Source organism: Lepidochelys kempii, chromosome 6, assembly GCF_965140285.1.
Source record: "Lepidochelys kempii isolate rLepKem1 chromosome 6, rLepKem1.hap1, whole genome shotgun sequence".
Lineage (NCBI taxonomy): Eukaryota > Metazoa > Chordata > Testudines > Cheloniidae > Lepidochelys > Lepidochelys kempii.
The window spans coordinates 48,524,969-48,550,200 of record NC_136385.1 but is presented as its reverse complement, the minus strand read 5'-3'; the positions used below and the strand labels follow the sequence as shown (position 1 = coordinate 48,550,200).

General features: G+C 38.8%; 1 protein-coding gene across 2 annotated transcripts in view; it reads left to right on the top strand.

The window, feature by feature from the left end:
* Positions 1-25,232, top strand: part of PRMT3 (protein arginine methyltransferase 3) — a 103,332-nt gene that overhangs the window by 38,082 nt on the left and 40,018 nt on the right. For both annotated transcript variants that reach the window (XR_012159379.2, XM_073347844.2), the window contains exons 11-12: positions 13,423-13,501; positions 23,661-23,848. Coding sequence is in view for 1 of the 2 variants with exons in the window: in XM_073347844.2 (XP_073203945.2) it covers positions 13,423-13,501; positions 23,661-23,848 (267 nt within the window). In the remaining variant the exon portion in view is untranslated. The remainder of the gene's footprint in view (positions 1-13,422; positions 13,502-23,660; positions 23,849-25,232) is intronic.

The window sequence follows — 25,232 nt, the reverse complement described above, 5'->3', positions numbered from 1 at the left end:
TCCAAGCAGGCTGCCTCCTTAAACCTTTTTCTCACTTAACCTTTAAGTTCCTTACTCCAGTGGAGCTATTGGAAGGGGAATGGAAATACTCATACACAGATATAAAATGAAAAATGGAGACTACTGAAGATATGAAGATATGAAGATGCAGGAGATTAGACCATGCTAGTTTTTAGTTTCAGCGTTCCATTCTTTGAGCGCATTCACTGGGAAAGATATCACTGCTCTCATTTAGCAGACATTGTAGCAGACTAGTGGGATTAAATTTCCCTTAACAAAACTATGGAGGAAGGTAGAGCTGGTGGTACATAGCATAGAAAGTTTTTGTGGGTATCTCATTTTGTGTGCCTAAAACAAAGGTTTCGTGCTTTCTGCTCTACTTACCATCCTCATCAAGCTTAGAGGTAGGATGAATGAGCAGTTTGTCTCTTCTGTGAATTTTATTTGTGTTTCTTGGCTGGCTAGCAGGCAGGGGATGTTGATAAATAGCGAAGCCAGTCCTCCTCCTCTTTTCCAGAGACTGAATGCACTATTGGTAAAGCTGAAGGACTAAAATGTACATCTTAAGTCCAAAATGTAACTAAGATACCAGTTTGTTTCTGTTCTCCATTAAAACTAGCTTGTAAATTACTCGGAAGATATGAAAAAGTGTGGTCAGTTGAGAGCTACCTCTTCATGTAGTGTGTATCGAAAGGCATAATGCCAAAGACTGGAGCTAACCCAAGAGGCGGTTCCCTGCCAAGATTCCTCCCCAGCTGTGCATTCAGCGGAGAGACTGGTTGGCCTCGCAGCCCAAATCAGGAATTTCTTGCTGGGCATTTGGAGCAGATGACGACCCCACCATAATGATCAACATGGTTTGGAGCAGGACGATGGTGACCAAGTAATGACCCCTCCTCTTTTCCACACAAGTTGGCAAAGTATTTGAGGAAACTGTTCTGTTGTCTTACTGTTCTGCAATTATCCTTTTAGCCCTATTTACAGGTGGAGTCCTCATGCAGAAAAACTCTATAGAGCGAACAAAAATACATCTCTCCTTGAAGAGCTGCAATGTCCTCGAACAGTTAGATGGGTCCAGAGCTGGCATACGTGGAATTAAAGAGCTTATTTGCCTTTCCGCATAAAGCAGGGTCATGATTTAAGGTTGCGCCTTCTTCTTCAATGAACAAAGAGTTGGCAGTGTTAAGTGCTTTGGAGTAGTTTAATAAAAATAAGCTGTTAGAGTAGGAGTGATTGTGGGGATTCTAAGTAAGCAAATGTTGTGGTTGCCAGACTTCCAGGTTTTAAGTGACCAGTTCTGTGAATGTAGGAACATAAGATTTTTCTCAACCAGATTAGACCACTGGTCCAATATACAGTGGTGACTTACCTCTAGCATTGTACTTGTGGTGTTAGAAAAGGATGAACCTGCTATAATGCCCTTCAGTTGCCTTGTGTTCTGAACTATAGAAAACCTTAATTTACAGAACTATAAATATTATTGGCCACACAGTTATCCAGCCCTTAAAAAAAACAAAAACGTGACCAGTATATTTAACTTTTTGCCTTTGTCACGGGTGTTCTACAGGCAGGCTGATCAGATAGATCATTTTATTCAAAATGTAGTTCTTAAATTGATTGATTTCCACTTACTCTTGTATTCTGTATGAAGATGCAGCTAAAACAAACAATGCTCGTATATACACTGTCCATTGGCAGTCTGCAAATGTTTACCAAGTAGAGGATTTTCTTTGTGCATTTGTGTGTGTAACATTAGTATTTATACAGTGCTTCAAAGATATAAATCACTATGGGTGTCAAGTTTTGTTTATTACACCAAATTTAAGTAGAAGTTCAGAATCTTGCTATGAATACTATATTGTGAGCAGGTATTGTGTGCAAAATAGCTTGTTCGCAGGCAGAATCACGTTTATGCCCTTTTCCCTAGAGATAAAGATTTGGAAGAGGCAATGATGTCTTACAGCAATTAGAGTAATTCTACATACAGTACTTAACTGTGAAACGAGCTGCTATATGAAGTACTGATGCAAGTTCTATAGTTAAATTGAATCAAACATTCCTTACACAAAAATTAGGGTGGTGGATATTTTATTGCAAACATGAAACACTTTTTGACATATTTGCAAGTATTATATGCTGCTTGTGGAGAGGATGAGTGCAGGTAACTGAAAGAAAATAGTATGTTGCACCAGTGGGTTCATGGCAAAATATTCCTCTTCCAAAGCAAGGATTTTACAGTTGAATGAAACCTCCCATACTTCTGAGACAGTTAGACTCTTTTTTTTACATGTGGGTAGATGGAGGTATGGAGAGATTGTGACCTGTCCTAGTTAAAACAATGAATCCTTTACAAGCCAGGTATAGAACCCCAAATTCCTGTCTCTTAATCCTTCATTTCTTAGAATAGCTGACGTTCGAAGGAAAATCTTGTCAATTTTTCCTTACAGTAATTGCTATACATGTACCACAGTCAAGTCTGAAGCTCATCATTTTAGTGAGAGGGAGGGGTTGGAATGAGATGCAAATAATATTTGTTACTCCCTATTGGTAGTGGGAGCTAGAGAACGAACACTTTTTATAGTTGTATATTATTTTAAAAAAATCATTTTTATAAGCATAAAACGTTTGGTGCTTTTAATATTATTTACCACATTGTACTCAAACTTAACTTTTGTGATGACTTCATTAAACTTTGGAAGTAAGAGCTTATAATTTTGCCAGCAATAACACAACCTTCGAATATTTTCTTTGTGAGAAATCATAAACTATATTTTGCACTAGACTTGAATTTTTTTCGGTCTGTTACATTGTGAAGAGAAGCTATTTAAATGCTGAACACATTGATTCCTGTAAAGTAGTACGAAAATGATTTCTGCCCACATCCAATAGTGCGTATCAGATTTCTACTTTAAAACTTTCAGTTTGGCTTTTTTTCTATCTGTTCAATATTACACTTTAAGGACCACGGCGAGATGTGAATACTAATAAAATCACTGGTTTTTTTTGTTTGGGGTTTTTTTGAGGTGTGAGTTTGCTGTGAGTAAATATTGTTTCCCTGGCATATTTTGGAATTAACTTGCATAATATCATTAATTTCAAGGAGTGTGAAGGCCATGTTAATAAAATTTAAGGAGAATGGGGGATGCTGCAGACCAGGTGATGAAGTTCCTGTATAGCTTATTCTTCCTCATTTAAATGTGCCACAGCCTTATTTTGCATTTATTTGCTCCCTGTGAAATAGTTTTAAAGTAAAGAACAATTTAATAAAATCTGCAAATCAGTCTTTCTTTAACTAGAAAATTGAGAGACTGATTGTCCTGTTTGTGTACCTGCCAATGCAATATTATTCTGCAGATTATCAACTACAACTCCCTGTCCAGTTTATTCCACAGTCTAGCAGGCCTCATTGTTGGGCACTTATCTTGATGGTTAAAAATCTTCTTGCTTAAAGAAATAAGACTCTAATGGGGGAGTTAGGAAGAGATTTTTATGGTCAGGTTATTTGAAATAAGGCTCTAATGGGGGAGTTAGGAAGAGATTTTAATGGTTATTTTGTAGCTGCCTTCTGGAGGATTTCTTGTTTTCTTCTGAAATGTTGGATACTGGCCTCTATTGGAGGCAGGGTATTAGACTAGATGGACTAGTGGTCTGATCTGGTGCAGCATTTCCTGTGTTCTCTTTTTGCTATTACCACAAATCCTAATTAGGTAACAGAATATTATCATAACAGTTATTCAAGTGGCTGCCAAACAAGGTTGTTCAGTTCTTCCTTCCCTCCATCTTGGGTCCTATTCTGTACTGAAAGAGTTATCAACCAGTTTTATAAATGTCACATTTCAGGGCAACTGCACCTGTATTTCCCCTCAGTGGTTCAGCAAGGGCACCCGCTCTCAGGCTTTCAGCTCCCCAGCTGTTGCCTTTCTTGAGTGGCGACCCACACCTCTCTTCATCCTGATGGGTTATTTCCAGACTGAGCAGTTTCCTGCCTTTGCTGTGTTCCCAGCAAAAGACAGTCTGCCTAAATAGTTACTTGCTTCTCCCCTGAGAAGTGATACGCAGCGTAATTGCCACAGTTATAAGTTACCTCACAGCACTTCGTAAGCAAGCATAGTTTATTCTTAAAGAAAAAGCATTCCAGAGAAAACATTTAAAAAAAACAAAGAACCTACATGCACGTTGTCAAGGTTCCTTCCTCGCTCTGAACTCTAGGGTACAGATGTGGGGACCTGCATGAAAACCTCCCAAGCTTACTTTTACCAGCTTAGGTTAAAACTTCCCCAAGGTACAAACTATTTTACCCTTTGCCCCTGGACTGCCACTGCCACCACCAAACTTTATCTGGGTTCCTGAGAAAACGTAGTTTGGACACGTCTTTCCCCCAAAAATCCTCCCAACCCTTGCACCCCACTTCCTGGGGAAGGTTTGGTAAAAATCCTCACCAATTTGCATAGGTGACCACAAACCCAAACCCTTGGATCTTAGAACAATGAAAAAGCATACAGTTTCCTTACAAGAAGACTTTTAATAGAAGTAAAAAAGAATCATCTCTGTAAAATCAGGATGGTAAATACCTTACAGGATAATTAGATTCAAAACATAGAGAATCCCTCCAGGCAAAACCTTAAGTTACAAAAAAGACACACAGACAGGAATATTCATTCTATTCAGCACAGCTATTTTCTCAGCCATTTAAAGAAATCATAATCTAACACATACCTAGCTAGATTACTTACTAAGTTCTAAGACTCCATTCCTGTTCTGTTCCCGGCAAAAGCATCACACAGAGAGACACAGACCCTTTGTTTTTCTCCCTCCTGCCAGCTTTTGAAAGTACCTTGTCTCCTCATCAATGACCTCGAGGTCATTTCGGTCAGGTGCCAGCGAGGTTATCTTTAGCTTCTTAACCCTTTACAGGTGAGAGGATTTTTCCTCTGGCCAGGAGGGATTTTAAAGGTGGTTACCCTTCCCTTTATATTTATGACACATGTTAATAAGCTTACCAGAGTTCCCCGTTTTCTCCTCCCCCCCAATTGTCTCCAACATGGGCCTCTGGCAGGTGAGTCCTCCAAAGGGGTCTCTTTTGTAGTCGAAAGTTCATCACAGCCTCAGCTCAGAACTAGCACCCAGTTTTATGAGGCCTCAATAAGTCTAGTCCTTCCAACCCTTTGCTAAGGATTGGGCCCGTCCACAGACCAAAGGTCTAATTTGTTTGCTGGATCGGGAAGAAGGCCCTGAGTCCCCTTAAACCCAGGCTGTTTGTTCAAAAGTCCTTTCTTTGTCTGAGAATCCAGACTGCACCTTTAAACTGTTCTCATATAACGGATGATCAGCTGCCCACTCTCACCCCCCACATCAAAGCTTTAAAGGCTGAGTTTGTAGGAGGGGGTTTCCAAGTATTTCCTAGGAAATCCACTTCATATGTATTGTCCCCAAAAAACCTTATTCTTTCCAGAGATTATATTAGTCAAGTGCCTAGAGGAGTTGCATACAGTTCCACAATAACAATTCACAATTGCATTTTTAATCCAGTAGATCCCAAAGGTATACCATTTATTCAGTAATGCTTATCTTAATTCCATAAGATTTGTCGATGTTATTGCAGGATATTGTCATTTGTCACATCCTAGAAATACATTTGACAAAATATTTCAGCTTTCAGCTCTATATGGAACTAAATAGGTATACTGGTATACCCTTTTTTATTGCAAGAGCTATGTTTCCTGTTGCATCCAAAGAAATGAACCCATTTACTTCCCTTTAGTGATGAGAACATGCCTAAATTGCTAGGTGTTGATCTGAAACTATATACACCATATTTTCTGTACTTTGATTTTAGTCCAAGTCTTCAGAATTTAACAATTTTAGGAAAATTCCTTTATTTTTCAGTGATTATGACAGAGTACAGGGTATTGCATTTCATGGACTAATAAAGAAGGAAATTAATATGTAGCAATATATGCTACTCAACTGGCAAGGGTTTTGTGAAACTGTTGAAGTAAATCTCTGCTCTCATACAGTATTTAAAAACTTGACAAATCCAGTTTTTTTTAATGTCAATAACTAACCATTTGTATTAATGTCTGTTGACAATTTCTGTAGCAGGGTCTCTTTGCATAGAACTGACCTTTGTAACTTTGCTTTAAAGGAATGTGCCCAATTTTTAGCAACATTTTTGTTTATCACTCAGGCCAGTCTGCTGATTTAAACTTCCTTGAATTTAATGCATAGAACTGTTTATTTTTATTGCCTTTTGGCAGCTGGGGAACTCTCATCATTTATGATTGTAAAACATAAAGAAAGGAAAAGTACCTTGGTAATTTGTTTTAACTATTGATTGTTTAGTGGAAGAATGGTAAACTTTGTAAGAGGGAAACACTACATTCCACAGCAGAGGATTTAAAGGGTTCTGTGTATTCAGTTTGGTCTTTTACAGAAAACATGTAATCTTTCACGTCTGTTAGTTCAGCCACTAGCAAGACTGACTCATTAATATTCTATTCACAGATTTGTGCAGTACAGATCCCTTTGCAGTAATTATTATTGAAGGTGCTAATACATGTTTGTTTTTTGTTTTTAAACTTGAATGTTGTCAGTGTGGAAGCAAGAATGCCCCAGAAGATCATGGCAGAAAATGTCAGGTATAATTCTCTTTCCAGATGGCACCCCTACAGGTGAGGCAGTAGCCTGTGAAATTACATTCTAAATTACATTGGAGATGAGCACAGCACATAAAGCAAAGAGTTTTGATACTGGTAATAAATGACTTGATTCAGTACTAAGGACAGTTCCCAGTAACTTACCAAGTTGTTACATTGCGTTGTGGAGAACATAGGGCTGAGATAAAGCCAGCAGAGCCACAGTGGAAAGGTCAAAGAAAGGACAGTGGTGTTCACTAAGATCTGATTGTGTTGCTGGTAAGGGATATTCATCATCCAGCCTTATCATTTAGGCTAGATTAGTAAACCTAGTAGATGACATGAATGCAGTCTTGTTGTAGCCCTGTTGGTCCCAGGATATTAGAGACACGTAGTGGGTGAAGTACTATCTTTTTATTGGACCAACTTCTGTTCAGAAGTTGGTCCAGTAAAAGATACTGCCTCACCTACCTGGTCTGTCACTGCAGATGGCAGGCATTTTAGAAGAAATTTCATAAAGAATTAATCCATAACATTGAAACTTAAAGCCAACTACTAACATCTATTTTAGAACTTTTTAAAAAATTGAATAGTGTAGTCTTTATGAAGGCAGGTGTGATTATGACCTCACTCTCTCTCTCTGGCTCTTCTATTAAATGTTAGAGCATTGGTCTTCAATATTCCAAACTAAATCAGAATTGAGAATTTTGGTGTTATAACTAAAATCAGGTGAACTATTCCTAAAGTACATTCGAATGATTAATTTAAATTGTATATTGCTAGAACCCGGGCTCATTCTTTGCCAAAAGGAATGGAAAGTCTGTTGCTAAATTAACTATGTTTTATTTTTGTAACTGCAAAGATAGGGGTAAAGTAATGAGTGCATCTCCTTCTCTTTTCTTCGGTGGAGGTGAAGACCATTCCTCCCCTTTCCTGGTTGTAGATATAGGAACACCTGCGTGTCTGGTGCAGTTCAGCCTTTAACTACTGTGCAGAGGTTAACAAAATGTTTATATTGACCTTATGCAAGGGTAAATATATAGAATGATACTTCACATACTATTGTATATTGACAAGTTTCAGAGTAGCAGCCATGTTAGTCTGTGTCCGCAAAAAGAAAAGGAGTACTTGTGGCACCGTAGAGATGCTCAAATTTATTTGAGCATAAGCTTTCATGAGCTACAGCTCACTTCATCGGATGCATGCAGTGATAAATACAGTAGGGGGACTTTATATACACAGAGAACATGAAACAATGGGTGTTACCATACACACTGTAACGAGAGTGATGAGGTAAGGTGAGCTATTATCAGCAGGAGAGAGAAAAAACCTTTTGTAGTGATGATCAAGGTGGGCCATTTTCAGCAGTTGACAAGACTGTGTGAGGAACAGTAGGGGGAAAAATAAACATGGGGAAATAGTTTTACTTTATGCAATGACACAAACACTCTTAGTCTTTATTCAAGCCTAATTTAATGGTGTCCAGTTTTCAAATTAATTCCAATTCAGCAGTCCCTCGTTGGAGTATGTTTCTGAAGTTTTTTTGTTGTAATATTGCCACTTTTAGGTCTGTAATCGAGTGACCAGAGAGATTGAAGTGTTCGCCGACTGGTTTATGAATGTTATAATTCTTGACATCTGATTTCTGTCCATTTATTCTTTTATGTAGAGACTGTCCAGTTTGGCCCATGTACATGGCAGAGGGGCATTGCTGGCACATGATGGCATATATCACATTGGTAGATGTGCAGGTGAACGAGCCTCTGATAGTGTGGCTGATGTGATTAGGCCCTATGATGGTTTCCCTGAATAGATATGTGGATACAGTTGGCAATGGGCTTTGTTGCAAGGATAGGTTCCTGGGTTAGTGTTTTTGTTGTATGGTGTGTGGTGGCTGGTGAGTATTTGCTTAAGGTTGGGGGGGCTGTCTGTAAGCAAGGACTGGCCTGTGTCCCAAGATCTGTGAGAGTGGTGGGTCGTCCTTCAGGATAGGTTGTAGATCCTTGATGATGCGTTGGAGAAGTTTTAGTTGGGAGCTGAAGGTGATGGCTAGTGGTGTTCTGTTATTTTCTTTGTTGGGCCTGTCCTGTAGTAGGTAACTTCTGGGTACTCTTCTGGCTCTGTCAATCTGTTTCTTCACTTCAGCAGGTGGGTATTGTAGTTGAAAGAATGCTTGATAGAGATCTTGTAGGTGTTGGAGCAAATGCGGTTGTATCGTAGAGCTTGGCTGTAGACAATGGATCGTGTGGTGTGGTCTGGATGAAAGCTGGAGGCATGTAGGTAGGCATATAGTGGTCAGTAGGTTTCTGGTATAGGGTGGTGTTTATGTGACTGTCGCTTATTAGCACCGTAGTGTCCAGGAAGTGGATCTCTTGTGTGGACTGGTGCAGGCTGAGGTTGATGGTGGGATGGAAATTGTTGAAATCATGGTGGAATTCCTCAAGGGCTTCTTTTCTATGGGTCCAGATGATGAAGATGTCATCAATGTAGCGCAAGTAGAGTAGGGGCATTAGGGGATGAGAGCTGTTCTAAGTCAGCCATAAAAATGTTGGCATACTGTGGGGCCATGCGGGTACCCATAGCAGTGCCCATGATTTGAAGGTATAAATTGTCCCCAAATGTGCAATAGTTATGGGTGAGGACAAAGTCAGAGTGATACTAGCTAACTTTTTGGCTGGCTTCATCATTGAGTATAGTATTCATCCTGGGATATATCGTTGGGATTTTTATACCCTACTGCTGGTTTAATGAAATAAAGGGAACGGTTTCCTGTTGGTGCACAACAAATTAGGAAGCAGGACTAGAGAAGGAAATACCTATTACTTGACAAATATTATGATCAGATTGTGTGAAAAGCCAAGTATCTAGTGTCTCTGTATCATTGAATGACTTTAACCTTTTGACTGACATGAGTATCAGTAACACCACGTTTTTGTGGCATCGTTATTGGAAACTCCAGGTAATCTCTTCATTCATTTAAGAGCTCTAAAGAAAAAAAAAATCATTCTCTACTTTGCATTTAGAGACTAAAAACATCTTGGCCTTGCATGGATGTCTTTTTATAGCATAGGAAATACTGATCTTGTTATGGTTGAACACCAGTTGATGGCTAAAAGTAAATGAGTATTATCAGCTCAGTTGTTGGGCAATTATAGGAAGTTGTTAAGTTACTATCTGCGGATCTCACAATCCAGCTCTTCTTGGGATAGGTAAATAATTCCATTAAGTTTTGGAATAACCTATAGCCACAAGATCCTTCTACATCAGTCACTGCTTCTGAATTTCTAGGTTACAGTGCAGTGGTAAGCCATTGTTATAGGAATGATGAGAATGATTTAGCCTTCTCTACTGAGGTCCTCACAACAATTCGTTCCCCCTCTGGTGATCTCCAGTGTGTTTTACCGTTGGCTATTTCTAGAGCTCTGGCTAATGCAAAATGAAGCTATTCAACTGCTGAGTGGTGCAGGCTGGTGTAAATGTGCCTGAGGTTTTAATGTTTGTCCTCTTTAAAGGCCCTGGAAGGTCTGAGCTGTGGTTCCTTGAGGGTACATCTGTGGGGATAGAAGATCCACAGCATGGCCATGGCTGGCCCAGATCAGCTGACTCTGGCTTGGCCTGCTGGGCTAAAAAAAATTGCTGTGTAGACCTTCGGGCTTGGGCTGGTGCCCAAATTCTGGGATCCTCAGCTTGCACAGGGCCTCAGAGCCTGAATGTCTAGACAGCAATTTTTCAGCCAGGGCTCTAGCCCTACTCAGCTGACCTGGACCAGCCATGAGTTTTTTTTTCCTCCTGTGTAGACGTACCTTGAGTGACTACCTGTCACACCAGGTAAGATTAATTGCTTAGCTCATAGTAATGGAGCCTGGTTTTGAACGCTTAGTTGGCCTTGGTCTTTTTTTAGTTCAGGACTCTCTGGAATGAGAGCCCCTCAGAATTAAAGTTGGTTAGTATTTGATTAACTTATTTTATTTTGTGTCATTTTCTGTAAAACTATGAAATGCCACCAAACATGCTGCAGGAATTGCTGAAATAAAGTAATATATGGAAACTAAACTGCCTATACACTGGAATGGGTTACCTAGGGAGGTGGTGGAATCTCTTTCCTAAAGATATTCTTAAGGTCAGGCTTGACAAAGCCCTGGCTGGGATGATTTAGTTGGGGATTAGTCCTGCTTTGAGCAAGGGGTTGGACTAGATGACCTCCTGAGGTCTCTTCCAACCCTGATATTCTATGATTCTATATTCTACCCAAAATCTGTGTTTGGCAGGTATTGGCTATATTTCTACAAACTGTATGAAAGGATTCAGAGCTGCTCTGTGTGGTGATGGAGATTTCCTTTAAGTCTGAGAGATTTTAAGTTGTCATCCTCAGTTTGCTGTTTTTTCTTAGTTATGGCAGGTGATTTTTGTCTGCCCCATATATTAGCAACATCCAGCACCTAATAGGGTGAATTTAAAAAGGAACTCTGTTGTTAACGCTACATTTCCTGGCTTTAATGTTGCTCTATGTATGCTAACTTCTGGGGAAATTATATTAGGCTATTGACTGTAGAGATCTTTAATATATGGATGGTGGTAAAAATGCAGAAATAAGTATAAGCTAAGACATGTCCTATCAGAATATAAATGGAACAGCCAAAACAGATAGCATCCCAGAGGACAGTTTTAATTCTCTAGTAGACTCAGGAATGATAGAGCCTTTACTTGTCTGATAGTTTTTTACTCAGTGTTGCATGCTGTTGGCTAATGGCACTTTAGTTATAATTACACTTAAATGTGATATTATTTGATGGTAATTACAGGAGTATCCAATGTAAGCGATACATACTTCTGAACAGGATTTTCTGAGTTGTTAGTTTTCTTTTGAAAATGCATACCATCTGCAAAAGCCTGGTGGTTTATTCCTTTTTTTTTTTTTCTTGTGTGGAAAATGATGCACGCTTTCATATCTGAATAAACAATATATTAAACTATGCAATTGTAGTCTGAAGTGCAGAATTGTTTTAATAAGTTTTCTGTGGTCTGGTTTTTCCCCTGCATAAAACATTTTCCTTTCTAGAAATGTAGATAACATTTCATAGATCAGGCTCTTGCAATACCCTTCCAGACATGTACAATGTGCTTTCGTGATGTGGCACTGAAAAATGTAGAAGTTACATTAGCAGGCAAAGGTTTCTCTACTTTACATAGCTGCCATTAGAACTATGTATATTGCAGATGTGTTTACCAGTATTCATTGTTTTTTATCTTAATTTTTTTCAATCGTTACAAATGAAGTATTCACCTTACTAAAATTGAAATATTCCTTTTTCTAGTGATTGATCATTTCACACCTTATTTTTTTTATTGGTCACTGGTGCTCTGGGTTTTGTTGAAAGTCCTAAATCTGGGTTTTCCACGTGGAAGTTCAATTACTGGCATAAGTCCAGTTGTCTGGATAAACTTTGTTTTAAACAGAGTGGGAATCGGGACTTCCAAATGAAAATACAAAATCGGTGTTAACTTTTTTTTCTCAGTTTCTTCAGAAGTATAAAAATAAATGTAGACAAAATGTATAATAATAGTGACGATAAGGGCTGTTCTGTAAGTCATAAAATGCAAGGACTGTGGCGTGATGGGCACTAAGCCAGTTAGTAGAACAATGGTTATTTGCATGTACTATAAAACATGCTGTAACAACTGAAAGGCTATTATATACAAATCATCTGATTCCTCTAATAGTATCTTTCTGTTGGCATTGGTATTGCATGGCAGCAAACAATTGGCTTGACATTTTTTTTTAAAGTGCATAATATGTTGTTTTAAACAATTAGAGTTTAGCAATTAGTCCTACGCAAATATAAACCCTAAACATTTATCAAAAGAAATAAACAGAATTTACCCATCATTCAAGGTTCTAACCAATTTATTTCCTATAAATGTGTGCACTGATATGCAGTGCTATTGGTATGGAATCCTGTTACCTGGGTGGCCTGTATTCCATGAATTTGTCTCTTGTGGGGCGGGGTCTATTTGTGGGTATTGTCCAAGGTAGTACAGAATACCACCAAGTTACAGGTGCTAAATAACATAAACATTATCTTTTTGGTGTTTATCTCTTTGACAGTCATTTTATTGTGACTTCCAGTTTTAAGTGGAAGGGGGATTTTCCTGTCTTCTGTTAATTTTGAACTACTATACAGTGTAATCAGCACATACAATTAATCGCTCCTGAAGTTCAACAGATCTGATTTCTAATCCATATCTAGTTCCGTTGGCTAGTTCCAAGATTTCTTTTGGAATCATATTTAGAAAGTAATGTAAATACACAAGTATACCTGTGTTGCCTGAAACATAATCAAAATACGTTAATTTAGGAACACTTTTGTAGTTGTACATTACAGATATATTTTAGAATTAGTGTGCATGGAATAGTAAATGTATAAATCTCTAATTTAGCAGGTGTTTTAGCCGTTTGAGAAACTTATGATGCTCCTCTATGTAACTAGAACATTGCTGTAGGAATACTATAGCAAAATCAAAATTGAGGAAAAACATTAATTTTTTGTAAGGCACACACATTCTGGTCATGGGGACCATGTGAGAACCTATATAGCTCTTCTCTTCTAAGCCTTTATCTTTAGTTGCTAATAACTTTATCATATCACCTTTGGGGCCTGAAAGTTCTCTGATGAATCAATAGGAGGAGATGATGTACTGGTATAATAACAAATATTTGCATTGACTTGTAGATACAGAAAACGATTTTTTCTAAACTATCTTTTTTTCTTTTTCTTTCCACGTACAGGGCTATTTCCTTCTCTTTGAATCTATGCTGGATTCTGTCATTTATGCAAAGGACAAGTACTTGGCAGAGGGAGGCTCAGGTTGGTTCAGAATTCTTTTTAATAAATAATCCAATTCTGGGGGGAAACCAAATGAACCCAAAGGCTTACAATATGCTATGCATGGCTGAGAGAGTTCTCAGTCAAAGTGAAAAATGTTTCCATTAGAGGAAGCTTCAAGGCATTCAGTTACAATAGAGGTAATAGAAGAGTATTAGACGGGATTACTCAGGCCTTAAAGTTAATGGTGTTTTCAAGAACACTTTGCATTAAAACAAAAGCTTGGAAGTTTGTAAATAACAGGGTACATCTGCAACCAGAAACTGTATGCTGCTTCATTTTCACCTATGTAAATCCTTTATTGTGCTATATGCAGTCTTTCCCAAGACCTGTTCTAAGGTTGAAAAGTATATTTACATTGCTTAGATTAGATGCCCTATGTACATGGAGAACTAAAGCTTGTCTATTTCTGGAGGAACTTAACCATTTGGGGGCTCAGTCATTTAAATCTACCCAGATCCATGCTTCAAAATAACACATTTAAGAAAAACACACTTTTCCCTCTGTGTTATTTTTGTATCTGCTCTATTTGGATGCGCACACTAGGCTATTCTGAAGTAGCTCCCAGCTGTAAGAAACTGCATTAGGAACTACGCTAAGGCTTTCTAGTTCAGTTCCTTAATTGAAGAAGTTTTAGTAAGTCTGCCCTGTCACCTTCTTTTGTACCCCTCCTCCCACTGCAATTATATATATTGCACTCCCACTCCTCCCACTGCAATCAAATATATATATATATTCATTCATTCATTCATTCTCAGGATGCCAGTTAATTTTTTGAACTGCTTTCAAACCACCTTTCTATGACCAAAATTAATTTTGGGGATTTTTAATATTCCCAATTTTGCTTTTCTAATGGAAAATGGGGCCACTAGATGGTCACTTATTCACAAACTAGTTACATACACAGATAAGTGGCTTAATTATAAATTGTGCCTAGCCAGGGGAAAGTACAGGTTAGTTACCAGATGGGCTTTCAGTATTTCAAGAACCCTGGGTCTTTCTGTGAGCGATACCATATGTTATTTTGGATTAAGTAAACTATGAATCTGGTATTATGTTGTTAGTACTGCCGTTGTAGATTGGTAGTTGTGGTTATTTATATACAGTACTAGTGTTGATCCATCACCTGTTTGACAACGTGGTAACAGGTTTTTGAGAGGCAAGAACCAACGTGTTATACAGAGTTAAAAAGGTTTTTAGTGTTCCTGATCTTGGACAGCTGTCCAATATAAAACTGAGCTGCCTATAATGATAATAATTGGTCCATTGCCTCATCAGTAGAGATTCAACAGAATAAAAGTGTTGATAATGGTGTTTTTTCTTTTGGACAATGCAGAACATGGGAGTGTTTAGGGAGGTGTTTGAAAGAGAGGGTGGCTTGACAAGCTGGCATAGGGAGGGCATTCAGGGAGAATGGCATGAAAATGACAGTGATTGGGGTGTGGGGAGGAGATGAATTGTGTATCAAGACTGGTATAGTTGGTGATGGAGCAAAAGTGTAGAGATGTGATAAGAGGCTTGGTCTCAGAAGTAGTCCAGGATGTTGTATTGAGGGGGCCTTTCGGAAGAGAAGCCTACATCTTATGTGGAAGGCATGGGGAAATCAAGGGAGGGGTTCAAGTAAAGGAGAACTGACATAGTTGGAGTGGGCATGGAAATTATGGAAGGCCTTTTTTTTGTTTTGTTTTGTTATGAAATGGAGATGGGTAATGCGGGGGGTGGGGAAGTTGAAGACTACAAGTTGTAGTAACTACATAGGAATTATCACGTGGATCAGACTTCTGATCAGTGTAGTCCACTATTCTATGGCTGACAGTGACAAGGATCAGGTGTTTCAGAGGATGGTGTAAGAAATTGCATTAAAGAGATGTGGGATAATCTACCTTGCATTTTAGGTCTCCTCCTACTCCCTTGTAGTTAGATTGGCTTAAACCCTGAAGTATGAGGTTTTATCTCTTCCAAATTTGTTAGCCTTGACTATTATAGTGCTGGATATTCTTTTTCTTCATATAAATGCACAATCTTTTTTTTCCTTCTGTTCTAAGATTTTGGCCTCAATGACCCATTATTAATGAAGATGGTCAATGTTCAGGGCATGGGCAAGGGTCTTAGCTGTCAGGACAGAGAGAAAGGTTTGGATTTTTGGGTAAGAGGCAGAAGAAGAAATGACTGTTTTGGATCCAGCCTGGATGGTGTGTGAAAATGATGATGGTATCACTGACCATTCTTGGTTACTGTTTGTCAAAGCTATATTTTGCAGGAAAAAGAACTCCAGATGTTGGATCCTATTAGATCAGATGTTCATTATGAAGTCTGTTCTTTTAGACGCAAGTAATAGTCCCCTTCTTGGTGTTCATCCTCAGGGGAAATACAAACATGTGAATGTATTGACTACAGTACCTCATCTTCTAAGATACCTGTACTTTTTATTGCTGCTAAAAATGAACACTTCTTGAAAGAACAATTGTACATAGCTTTACATTTTTCTTAAAATTTAATTTAATTTATTTTTATTTTTATTTAATTTAATTTTTAACTTTTCACTTTCCAGAGTCAGCCGGCAAACCAAAACTAATGCGCAGATATGCACAGAATCCTTTCAGCTTAGCATTAATATTTGTGGCATGGTTCTTTAGACATCTTCTTTTAGAAGTAGACATACTCCATATGCTAAGACACTTAGACAGGAAATAAGGGTTACTGACCTAGAAGGGGAAAAGAAAAGAGCCACAAAGGTAACAAATAAGAGGTGCAAACCAAATTTTGTGCATTAAGTTTGAAAGTGTTGGCATTAATTTTTGGGTGTAAGTCAGAGTAAAAGCAACATAGCACTAAATTAGAGAAACGGTGTTGGGAAAATTGGGTTTTAAGGTAAGCAGTTAATATAGTTGGCACATATAGAGATTGTTTTAGACACAGGAAACATTGTGAAAAAGGCAAGAATTTATAAATATGGCAATGTTTCATGGTTTTTTACACATACATGTTTATGCCAGGGAAGGTGTGCTCTTCCTCTTCTAGAACAAAAAAGACAGAGGTGGGTTGGATAGACTAATTTGCCCAATTTAAGTGGTTTTGATAGTAATATAATGGGGACTATAAATAAGTCTTTAACATATTTCATACTGTTCCTGTGATACTGTTGTCTAGATTTTGCATTTGTATACATTTTCTTAATGTAAGATTTCTACCTCTCTTATATTTCAAATTGACCTTTTCTATTGCAGCTGTTCACACTGTTTTTCCATGTTGTACTAACCATGCCTGTATTCAGTTTCACTATGCTGACTTAATGATTGGATTAACGACTTTGTAACCACGCTCACTGCAGTGCACTGTTTTGATTGCAATGTGCTATCATGCGATTAGAGGTGCAGCAGCAAAAAGGGCACTCTTGTGGAGTTGTGTGGAATTCAGTTATAATGTTGAAGATTACACGTGAACAGGAAATTAGTATTCCTGTGTTAAAGAAAAAAACATAATATGTAGTGTTGCTCCAGTTTCATGCTTTTTGATTTACAGTCGTGCACAGAAACTCCAGTCAGAACTGGGATCCAATGTGTTAGGCTTCCTATAGATACCTATTAATAGGTAGTCCTTGTCCTGAATTGCTTACGGTGTAATTTAGCTATGTTAAAGATTTTTGATATTCTGTAATGTAACAGTGGCATTTAGTAATGCTTTTTTCCCCCTGATTGCTGCAAGGACATCTTAGAACATCAAGAAATCTTTGCCCTCCCATTTAACCTAGTGTACTATCCATGTTGAAAAAGGGAGGTGGTATATTGCTCTCCATCTGCACTGCTGGAAGGATTGTTAGAAATCTGAGCCTTCCTCATTTTCCTCAAGGGACAGAACATGCTGGCTCAGCAGCAGTCCTAGGAATTCTCTCATCCTTTTTTCCTCAGAGTAATTCCATGTTGTTCAACCGCTGTCTGTCCAGCTCATTTAGCTAGTTTTTAAATAGAGTACTTTTTCCTTTAGGCATTGATAATCACTGTTCTTCTGCCAGCTGGTATGAAAAGTGAATAGGCTGCCTCTGAGACAGACCGATGTCACCCCATAAATTAGCCAGCAGGTGGGGTTCAGGCAGCAAAAAACCCCTAATCTCCATAGCACAAAAAGGTCAGTTCTGCAGTACATGTGAGCAGCAGTAGAACTAAACACTTCCAAACCCAGACAGCTAAAAGTATAAATCAGTTGTAGGATGAATCTTTCTGGCCAGCCTTCAGCTAGAGATACAATATTAAGGTCCTGAACTTTGGAACACATTTTATTCTTGGATCTCTAACCACTTTACAAGGTGGATAAGTATTAGGGTCTCTCCTTTGTCAAATTTCCTGACTTCAGAAGAGATTGTGACTTGTCCACAGTTTTTGCAGTAAGTCAGGCTGAGCCTGGAATGGAGTCTAGATCTCCAGTTTTATGCTTTATCAATTAGGTACTAGCTGCCCCAACTTATTTTACCAGCTCCCCATAGTAATTGGTGCCAAAATATCTGGGGTGACACGTGTGTGACTGGTTCCTCTCGGGGTGCAACCTCGAACTAGGGTACCACTGAGCCTGTCTGACCCACCAGCCTGGGCTCCCTTTACACTGTAGTGCTGTAACAGGCCCTCAAGCCCTCACCAGCACAAATACAGGTAGGGACACACTCAGCTGCAGCTACAGACATGTGCTGAGATCAGCTCTGTATGGAAAGGCTCCGCTAAATTCCTAAGGCACTCCCAGTTGGAGCGTAAACCCAAAGTTATGCTGTCTTGCATTGCACAGAGAACTGTACAGCGTAAGCTCGTGAAATTCGCCCCTTCCCTCAGTGTAGAGAGGAATATACACAGGTTTCTGCCCCAAGTTATGCTTTCCACAAACTAGTTTTAGACAAAACAAAACAAGTTTATAAACTACAAAAGAGAGATTTTAAGCCATTATAAGTGATTGCAAACAGATCAAAGCAGATTACCTAGCAAATAAACAAAACCACAGACTGAATTTAACACACTAGATGGGTAGGATATGAATTAGCAAATCCTCACTATGAGTGATAAACAGGCTGGAAGATTCTTAAGGCACAAGCTGCCTTGGCTTTTCAGCTTGGGTTTCCCAGGTTTTCATACACAGGCTAGAAATCCCTTTAGCCTGGGACCATCACTTCCCCCCTTTCAGTCTTTTTGTTTCCAGGTGTGTTGTTGTAGGGAGAGTGAGGTCCCCTCATGATGTCATTTTCCCCCTTTTATATCTTCTTCTCACTTGCTGGAAAGCTCTTCTGCTGTGACCTGAGTCAAACCGTTCCCATTGTGTAGTGCTATCTCTGAGAGGTTTCTATTATACACAATTCCTGAGGTAATCCTTGTGCTTGTATGCCTTTCCTCAACAAGCCATTAATATTGTTTGGCCTTTTTACTGTTGTACCTGAAAGGCTGCTTGTGGGTGTTTTCAACTTTGCAACATAACACATACATAGCCAAACTTCATAACTTCACATATGACAATAGCACATACGATCCAATGAGATGTTAATGTCCAGCAGATGAAGACTTTTAGAATATCATCTCATAAGGCATACTTTGTACAAATATCCTAATTACATGACAGTGGTGAATATTGGGGTGCCAGGGTGTCTCAATGCGTACAGAATATAATACCTTTATTTGAGAATGAAAAGTTCTTGTTACACAATGCCTATCTGTTCATTATGCATAGCTTTTTTTTCTTGATCAGGCATGTTTTCCCATATATTTAGATGAAATACACAGTGATTGTGAGTGGGCTAGGTACACAAGGTTTTATTTTTGTATTTAGAATCCCCATTGGGGGGGGGCGGGGGAGTCATGTTTGCTTGTTCATGACCAGATGACATTATTGTTCACTTGGAATTATTTCTATATACCCTGAGGTTTATAGTCTTACCCTTTTAATGTCCTGAAATTTGTGAGGCATTACTAAGGAATAAAGGATTTCCCATCTTACTCTGTTCACCACGTGAGCTGTTACCGGTGACAAATGATTTCTGGGCAGTGAGTCGAGAAGGACACAGATGTCAAAGCTATAAATTTGTGAGCTGGCTGCTGAGTGCTTCTGTCCAATCAGCATTTTGTTAATTTCACCTGTGAGATGGAATAAGTATTCAATTATAGCTTCAGTCAGAGAAAACTAAATGACAGACATGTCAGGATTGGATGGGAAAAGGTTAGGAATGGGTCAGACAAAGGTGGAATGGGGAGGGTTTAATTTTTAGAAACAACAAGGAGGATGGGGAGTGAAACTGACCAATATGATTAAAGCTAGTTATTTTAAATATTTACAGACCTACTTTCCTATAAATCATGGGATAAATGGGGTGAAAGGAGAGACTTTAACTGATAGGAATGTGTGTAGTTTTGATGATCTAAGTATCAGAATCAATATTTACATCTCTGGCAAAAGCTCTTAATTTTTATAAAGCACTCAGATACCATGGCGATGAGCATGGTATAAATCCATAGCCACCGTTGGATTTGTAATTATTACAGATAATTTGGAAGTCAGACATCCATTTAGGTCCCTTTACAAGTGTATGTGAAGTCCATGTTGTTACCAAACATAAGAATTTAAGCCTTACGTTGCTGCATAAAATTCTTTAAATCCCATTGTCAGGATAAGATTAAAAACAATTTAAGCATAGCTGTACCTGTTCCTGCTATTTGGCGGGGGGGATCTTGAGTCTTGTCTGTTTTTCCAGAGATGCCACTGTTCTAAAAATCATTGCGGTGTCTGAGCAACATTATAAAAGGGCAAATAGTTCTACAAACAGTGGCACATGTGTTATGGTCCTTTGCCCATGTGTCCTGGCTGTGTAACAGTCTGGTTTAACTCTATGTGCAGGGCTTGTTAATTCATTTTTGGTTGATAGACTATAGATGATTTGGGCACTTAGTGTTTACCCTCCAATTGTTGTTTAGAGCTTACTCTAGTCTAATTAATCATAAGTTTTGCAGCTGGTTTAGGAGTTTGGCACTCAGTGGAAGTAATGTTAAAGCAATTGGATGGTATACCTGTCTTTCAGGTTTAACATACAAGGTAAATCATCTCCTGTTGACATAAATTGGTTAGTCTCTAAGGTGCCACAAGTACTCCTTTTGTTTTTGCGAATACAGACTAACACGGCTGTTACTCTGTAATGTCTTGACACAATGGTTCAGAAATTTGCAGGTTGCCATTTCTTCCCTCACACATCACAATCCTAGTGCCACCTGCTTGCTAGCATGTCATTATATACTGTACCACACTATTGCTAAGAGCTGCAGGATCTGACCAACACACATGCACTTTTGAGAGTACCATCACAATATTCCCTTCCTCTGCTGCCCCTGGAAGCAAAATTCCTTATTGTTTTGGAACCCTTCCTGCAAACCTTATTAGCCAATTCACAGAGCAGCAGTAACATTCAGGACATTTTGCTTGCTTCGTGAGTCGGTTATTACATAGTCTGCATTCTCATTGGGGTGTCCCTTGTGATCCAGGAGGAGGCTTGGAATGCTGGGAGCAAAAATTAACAAATGCAGTTTGCAAGTCTCTCTGGCACAGACCAGCAATAGGGGAGCTTTGAGAAACTGCAGCCCCTTGTCACTTGCTCCAGGAAACCACTCACAAGCCAGATGCTGGTTTTGTCTGACAGCTGTCAGATGTGTGAAAAGCAACTGATTTGTTGCAAACAGTACATGTTGGGCTGCTGCCCTTTTAGCTCTCATCATGTTGAGTTAATCAGAGCCCTCTCTTGGAAAAAGTCAATAGGTTTGCTTCAGTTTTCTCATCTGTAGAGTGGGGATGATATTCTCCTAATCAGTGGGGTGTTAAAGTAGTTAATACTTAGATTTTATAAATGTTGTTAATCAAGACTATTTAAAAGAGCTAGCCAGAAAGCTATAGTATCTGTTAAGAATATTACACCATGCTTGCTTATTTATGTAGAACTTTTCCAAATGTCAAAGGTGATGCTTTTTTACTGAATATTTTGTATAAAAGAGAGTGGCTTCTTTAGCAAAGATGCCTTTTTTTTTTTTTTAAACTAAGGAGAACTTCTTTTGGAATGTTACACAAAAGTACCTTTCAGTTTACTATTTCCTCTTTTCAGTGTATTAAAAAGGGAAATTATGTAATCTATTAGTATATTTGTCTTCCTATATATCCCTAGTATCTCACTGATTCCATCATGCTCATTCTCATAAAGCTAAATTTCAAGTATTGAAGATTAAATCAATTTTACAGTTAACCAGATGCTGGAAAAGAAAAGAGAAAGCTAGTTTGGATTTTATTACCTTTTTCTGCACTTCTCTGTAAAAACATTAAAACGGTAAAGTTCCCTGCAATGTGCTTACTACTTATATTTAGACCAAAAAAAGTCCAGTTGTGTGTATTTATTAATCATAAATCCTCCAATAAAGGCTTAACATCTCACCAGTGGCAAGTAGGAAACTTTCCTCTGGGGAGAAACCTAGCCATCTATTCTGTAAAAGGTAAGGTGGCATTTTAACTTCTCAGTCCAGCGTGAGGATAACCTTCCGGCTGATGCAGTGCTGTTCTCCCGAGACTGCAGACTGTGATTTCCAGTGCTACTGCTGTTCACAACTTTTCCAGTCAACACCTGAGTGAAATTGCCACAGGACCAGTTTCACTTCTTAGCATATGTGCAGTGTGCCTCAAGTGGCACGTGACCAGGATTCAATCACTGAATTCAGTCCACTGGTTGGATTATTGGCTTCTCCGGCTTGGGCCGGGTGCTGACAGGGAGTGCGACGTGAACTCTGATCCATGCCCTCCACCAGTTTCACTGTGGGTAACCGTTAAACAAGAGTGTTAGGCCTGTTCTATGCTAGTGGAGGATCGATCTAAGTTACGCAACTTCAGCTATGTTATTCAAGTTGCTGAAGTTGACATACTTAGACCTACTCACCACTGTGTCTTCACTGCTGTGAGTTGACTGCTGCCGCTTCCCCGTCGACTCTGCCTGTACCTCTCATGAGTACAGGAGTTAATGGGAGAGCGCTTGGGGGTTGATTTATCACATCTAGACTAGACGCAATAAATCGACCCCTGCTGAATCGATTGCTGCCCACCGATCTGGCTGATAGTGTAGGCAGACCCTCAGTCTACCACTGCTGTTTGAGAAAGCAATAATCAGAGACAGGTGCTGGTCCTATTCATGGGAAAGGAGCAGTCATAAATGGATGTGGGGAGTGGTAGAGTCCCAAATATAGAGTGTGTGTATGTGTGCGTAGGGAAGAGACTCCTTGAAGATAGGAAGAAGGGGGAGAGAACTCCTCCTCCTTTCCGGCAGCCAGAAGGTATTTCTTAAAAATGCCATCAAACATCTATCAGCCAGAAGCTGATATAAAAGATAGACAGCACTGCAATAGGCATCACGTCATTCTTTCCCTTCTGGTGGAGGACATTTCATGAGGGATTTGCCCTTTCACATTGCTAATAGGCTTTCTTCAGTTTTCCTAAAGGCATTTGGCTAGTAGCTGCCTGGTAAATTTTCAGGCTTTGGTATACTCACGGTAGTTTCAACATAAAAGCCGAAGAATGCCCTATGGCCCAGGGCCTTCTCCATGGAATGTTTCCCCTCCATATCCTGGCAACATGGCTCAACCCTACAGGTATCTTCTCCTGAGGCATGTTGCCAAGGTAGTGTGGGGAAAATTGAATACAGGCAATGACTTGTTTATACTGCTCTATATACTATTATTGAAATGTAAATACAATATTTATATTCCAATTGATTGATTTTATTATATGATAAAAATTAGAAAGGAAGCAATTTTTCAGCTATAGTGCGCTGTGACACTTTTTTGTATTTTTATGTCTGATATTGTAAGCAAGTAGTTTTTAAGTTAGGTGTAAGTTTTTAAGTTAGGGTTACGCAAGACCCATCAGACTCCTGAAAGGGGTACAGTAGTCAAGAAAGGTTGAGAGCCACTGGTCTAGCCTATATATATATATTGTGGCTAAAAGGACTTCAGCCTATGAAACTGTTTGTTGGTTGGATCCCTGTACAAGCACTAAAATCAGTTCCTTTTTTCATTTGTTGTTGCTCACTTAAAAAACTTAGGAGCATCTGAATTCTCATTCTTTTTTCACCTCTAGTCCTTTCTGTTTGTTACAGTCTACCCAGACGTCTGCACCATTAGCCTGGTGGCTATAGGTGATAAGAATAAACATGCAGATAGACTAGCTTTCTGGGATGATGTGTATGGCTTCAACATGTCCTGCATGAAGAAGGCTGTAATTCCAGAAGCTGTTGTGGATGTAGTGGATCCAGGCACACTTATATCTGAAGCCAGTGTCGTTAAGGTACTGTACCAAATACGTCTATAAATTAAAAGCACACTAAATATGCGTTCTTCAGATTTTTTTATTTACATTCATAAATTCTCAAACATAACTATTTTTAATATGGGAAAGATTAATAAAGCATATTTAATCTAGAGAAATCCTGGAACAAATGCAACAAGGTGTTCACAACATTAAAATTTAAACATCAAACACTAAGTGCAGATTCTAAAGTCTGAGGAACTTCTGGCTCCTGATATATAAAAGTAATAATATTAAACTTTTTTTCCTCTAAATCACTTTCCCTACTCCAGGTCTTTCTTCTGCCCCCAGAAGAGAGGAAATAAACTGGTTGTATAATTTGCAATTGTAACTTGCTACACATTTTGACTTTCATGTCAATTTATATCTTCAGGTTACCCTGAGAACCAGACTGTGCTGTCTTTTCATAGTGACAGTGCAACGGAGATGAGTGATTACAAAGTAAATAGCTTTCATTGTACACAGATATTGTGATTCTTATTTCATACTGATTCATTTAATATTGTATGTCTACTGGCTGAGGTTAAATTCTAGAACACTCAGTTGTCTGAAATTTTAATGTGTGCACTGAATTGGACATACAGTTCAGGCCACCTCAGTAGGAGAAAGGGTTGCCAGGAAAGAAGTCTTTGTTCCTGTTGGGTGCAGATAAAATGGGCTTGTCTGTAGGCAACTGGAGAGCTTTGGTGAAACACCATCCACTCCTTCTTGTCTTTTTCACCTCCATCCTGGAGAAAAGAGGCAATACTTCAGCAAGAAATGTTAAGACTGTAAGGAGGCAAGACAATCCAACGAGGTCGATGTTCTTTGCTTTCATTAAAAGTTGTTGCTATCTTTCCTTCAAATATTTGAGCTCTTAAACCTATGTAAATTAATTTCTCCTATAATTTCCCTGGATAGTTCCTTCTGTAAAGGAGCTCTGTCCAAATACTTGTAGTGCCCATGGCTTCCCTAGTTTACATTCATCTCTTATCAAATACAAGGTTATCTCATATTTATAAACTTTATGCCAGAGGTTAAAATATGGCCAGTGGGCTGTCTGTCTTGATTACAAGTGTTATACTTGCTGTGTTATAACCTGTCCAGGATGAATTATCAATGACTTCAGAATGTGCTGGTATGCTGCCAACTCAAAATTAACATGGAGTTATGGGCAGCTCCACAACAGCCCGAAATACGCTACCTATGCAAGGTTTTGTACATCTATATGTCCCAATATCATGTTGAGGATGTGTGTGTATATAATTACATCCAGGAAGAAAAAGGTAAAAACGTTAAGGTTTCAGAATGAAATGCTCAAAAGTTACGAAATGCCAGTTGCCAGTGCAGCCTTTATTTGCCCGTATTTTGTATTTTTCCAACA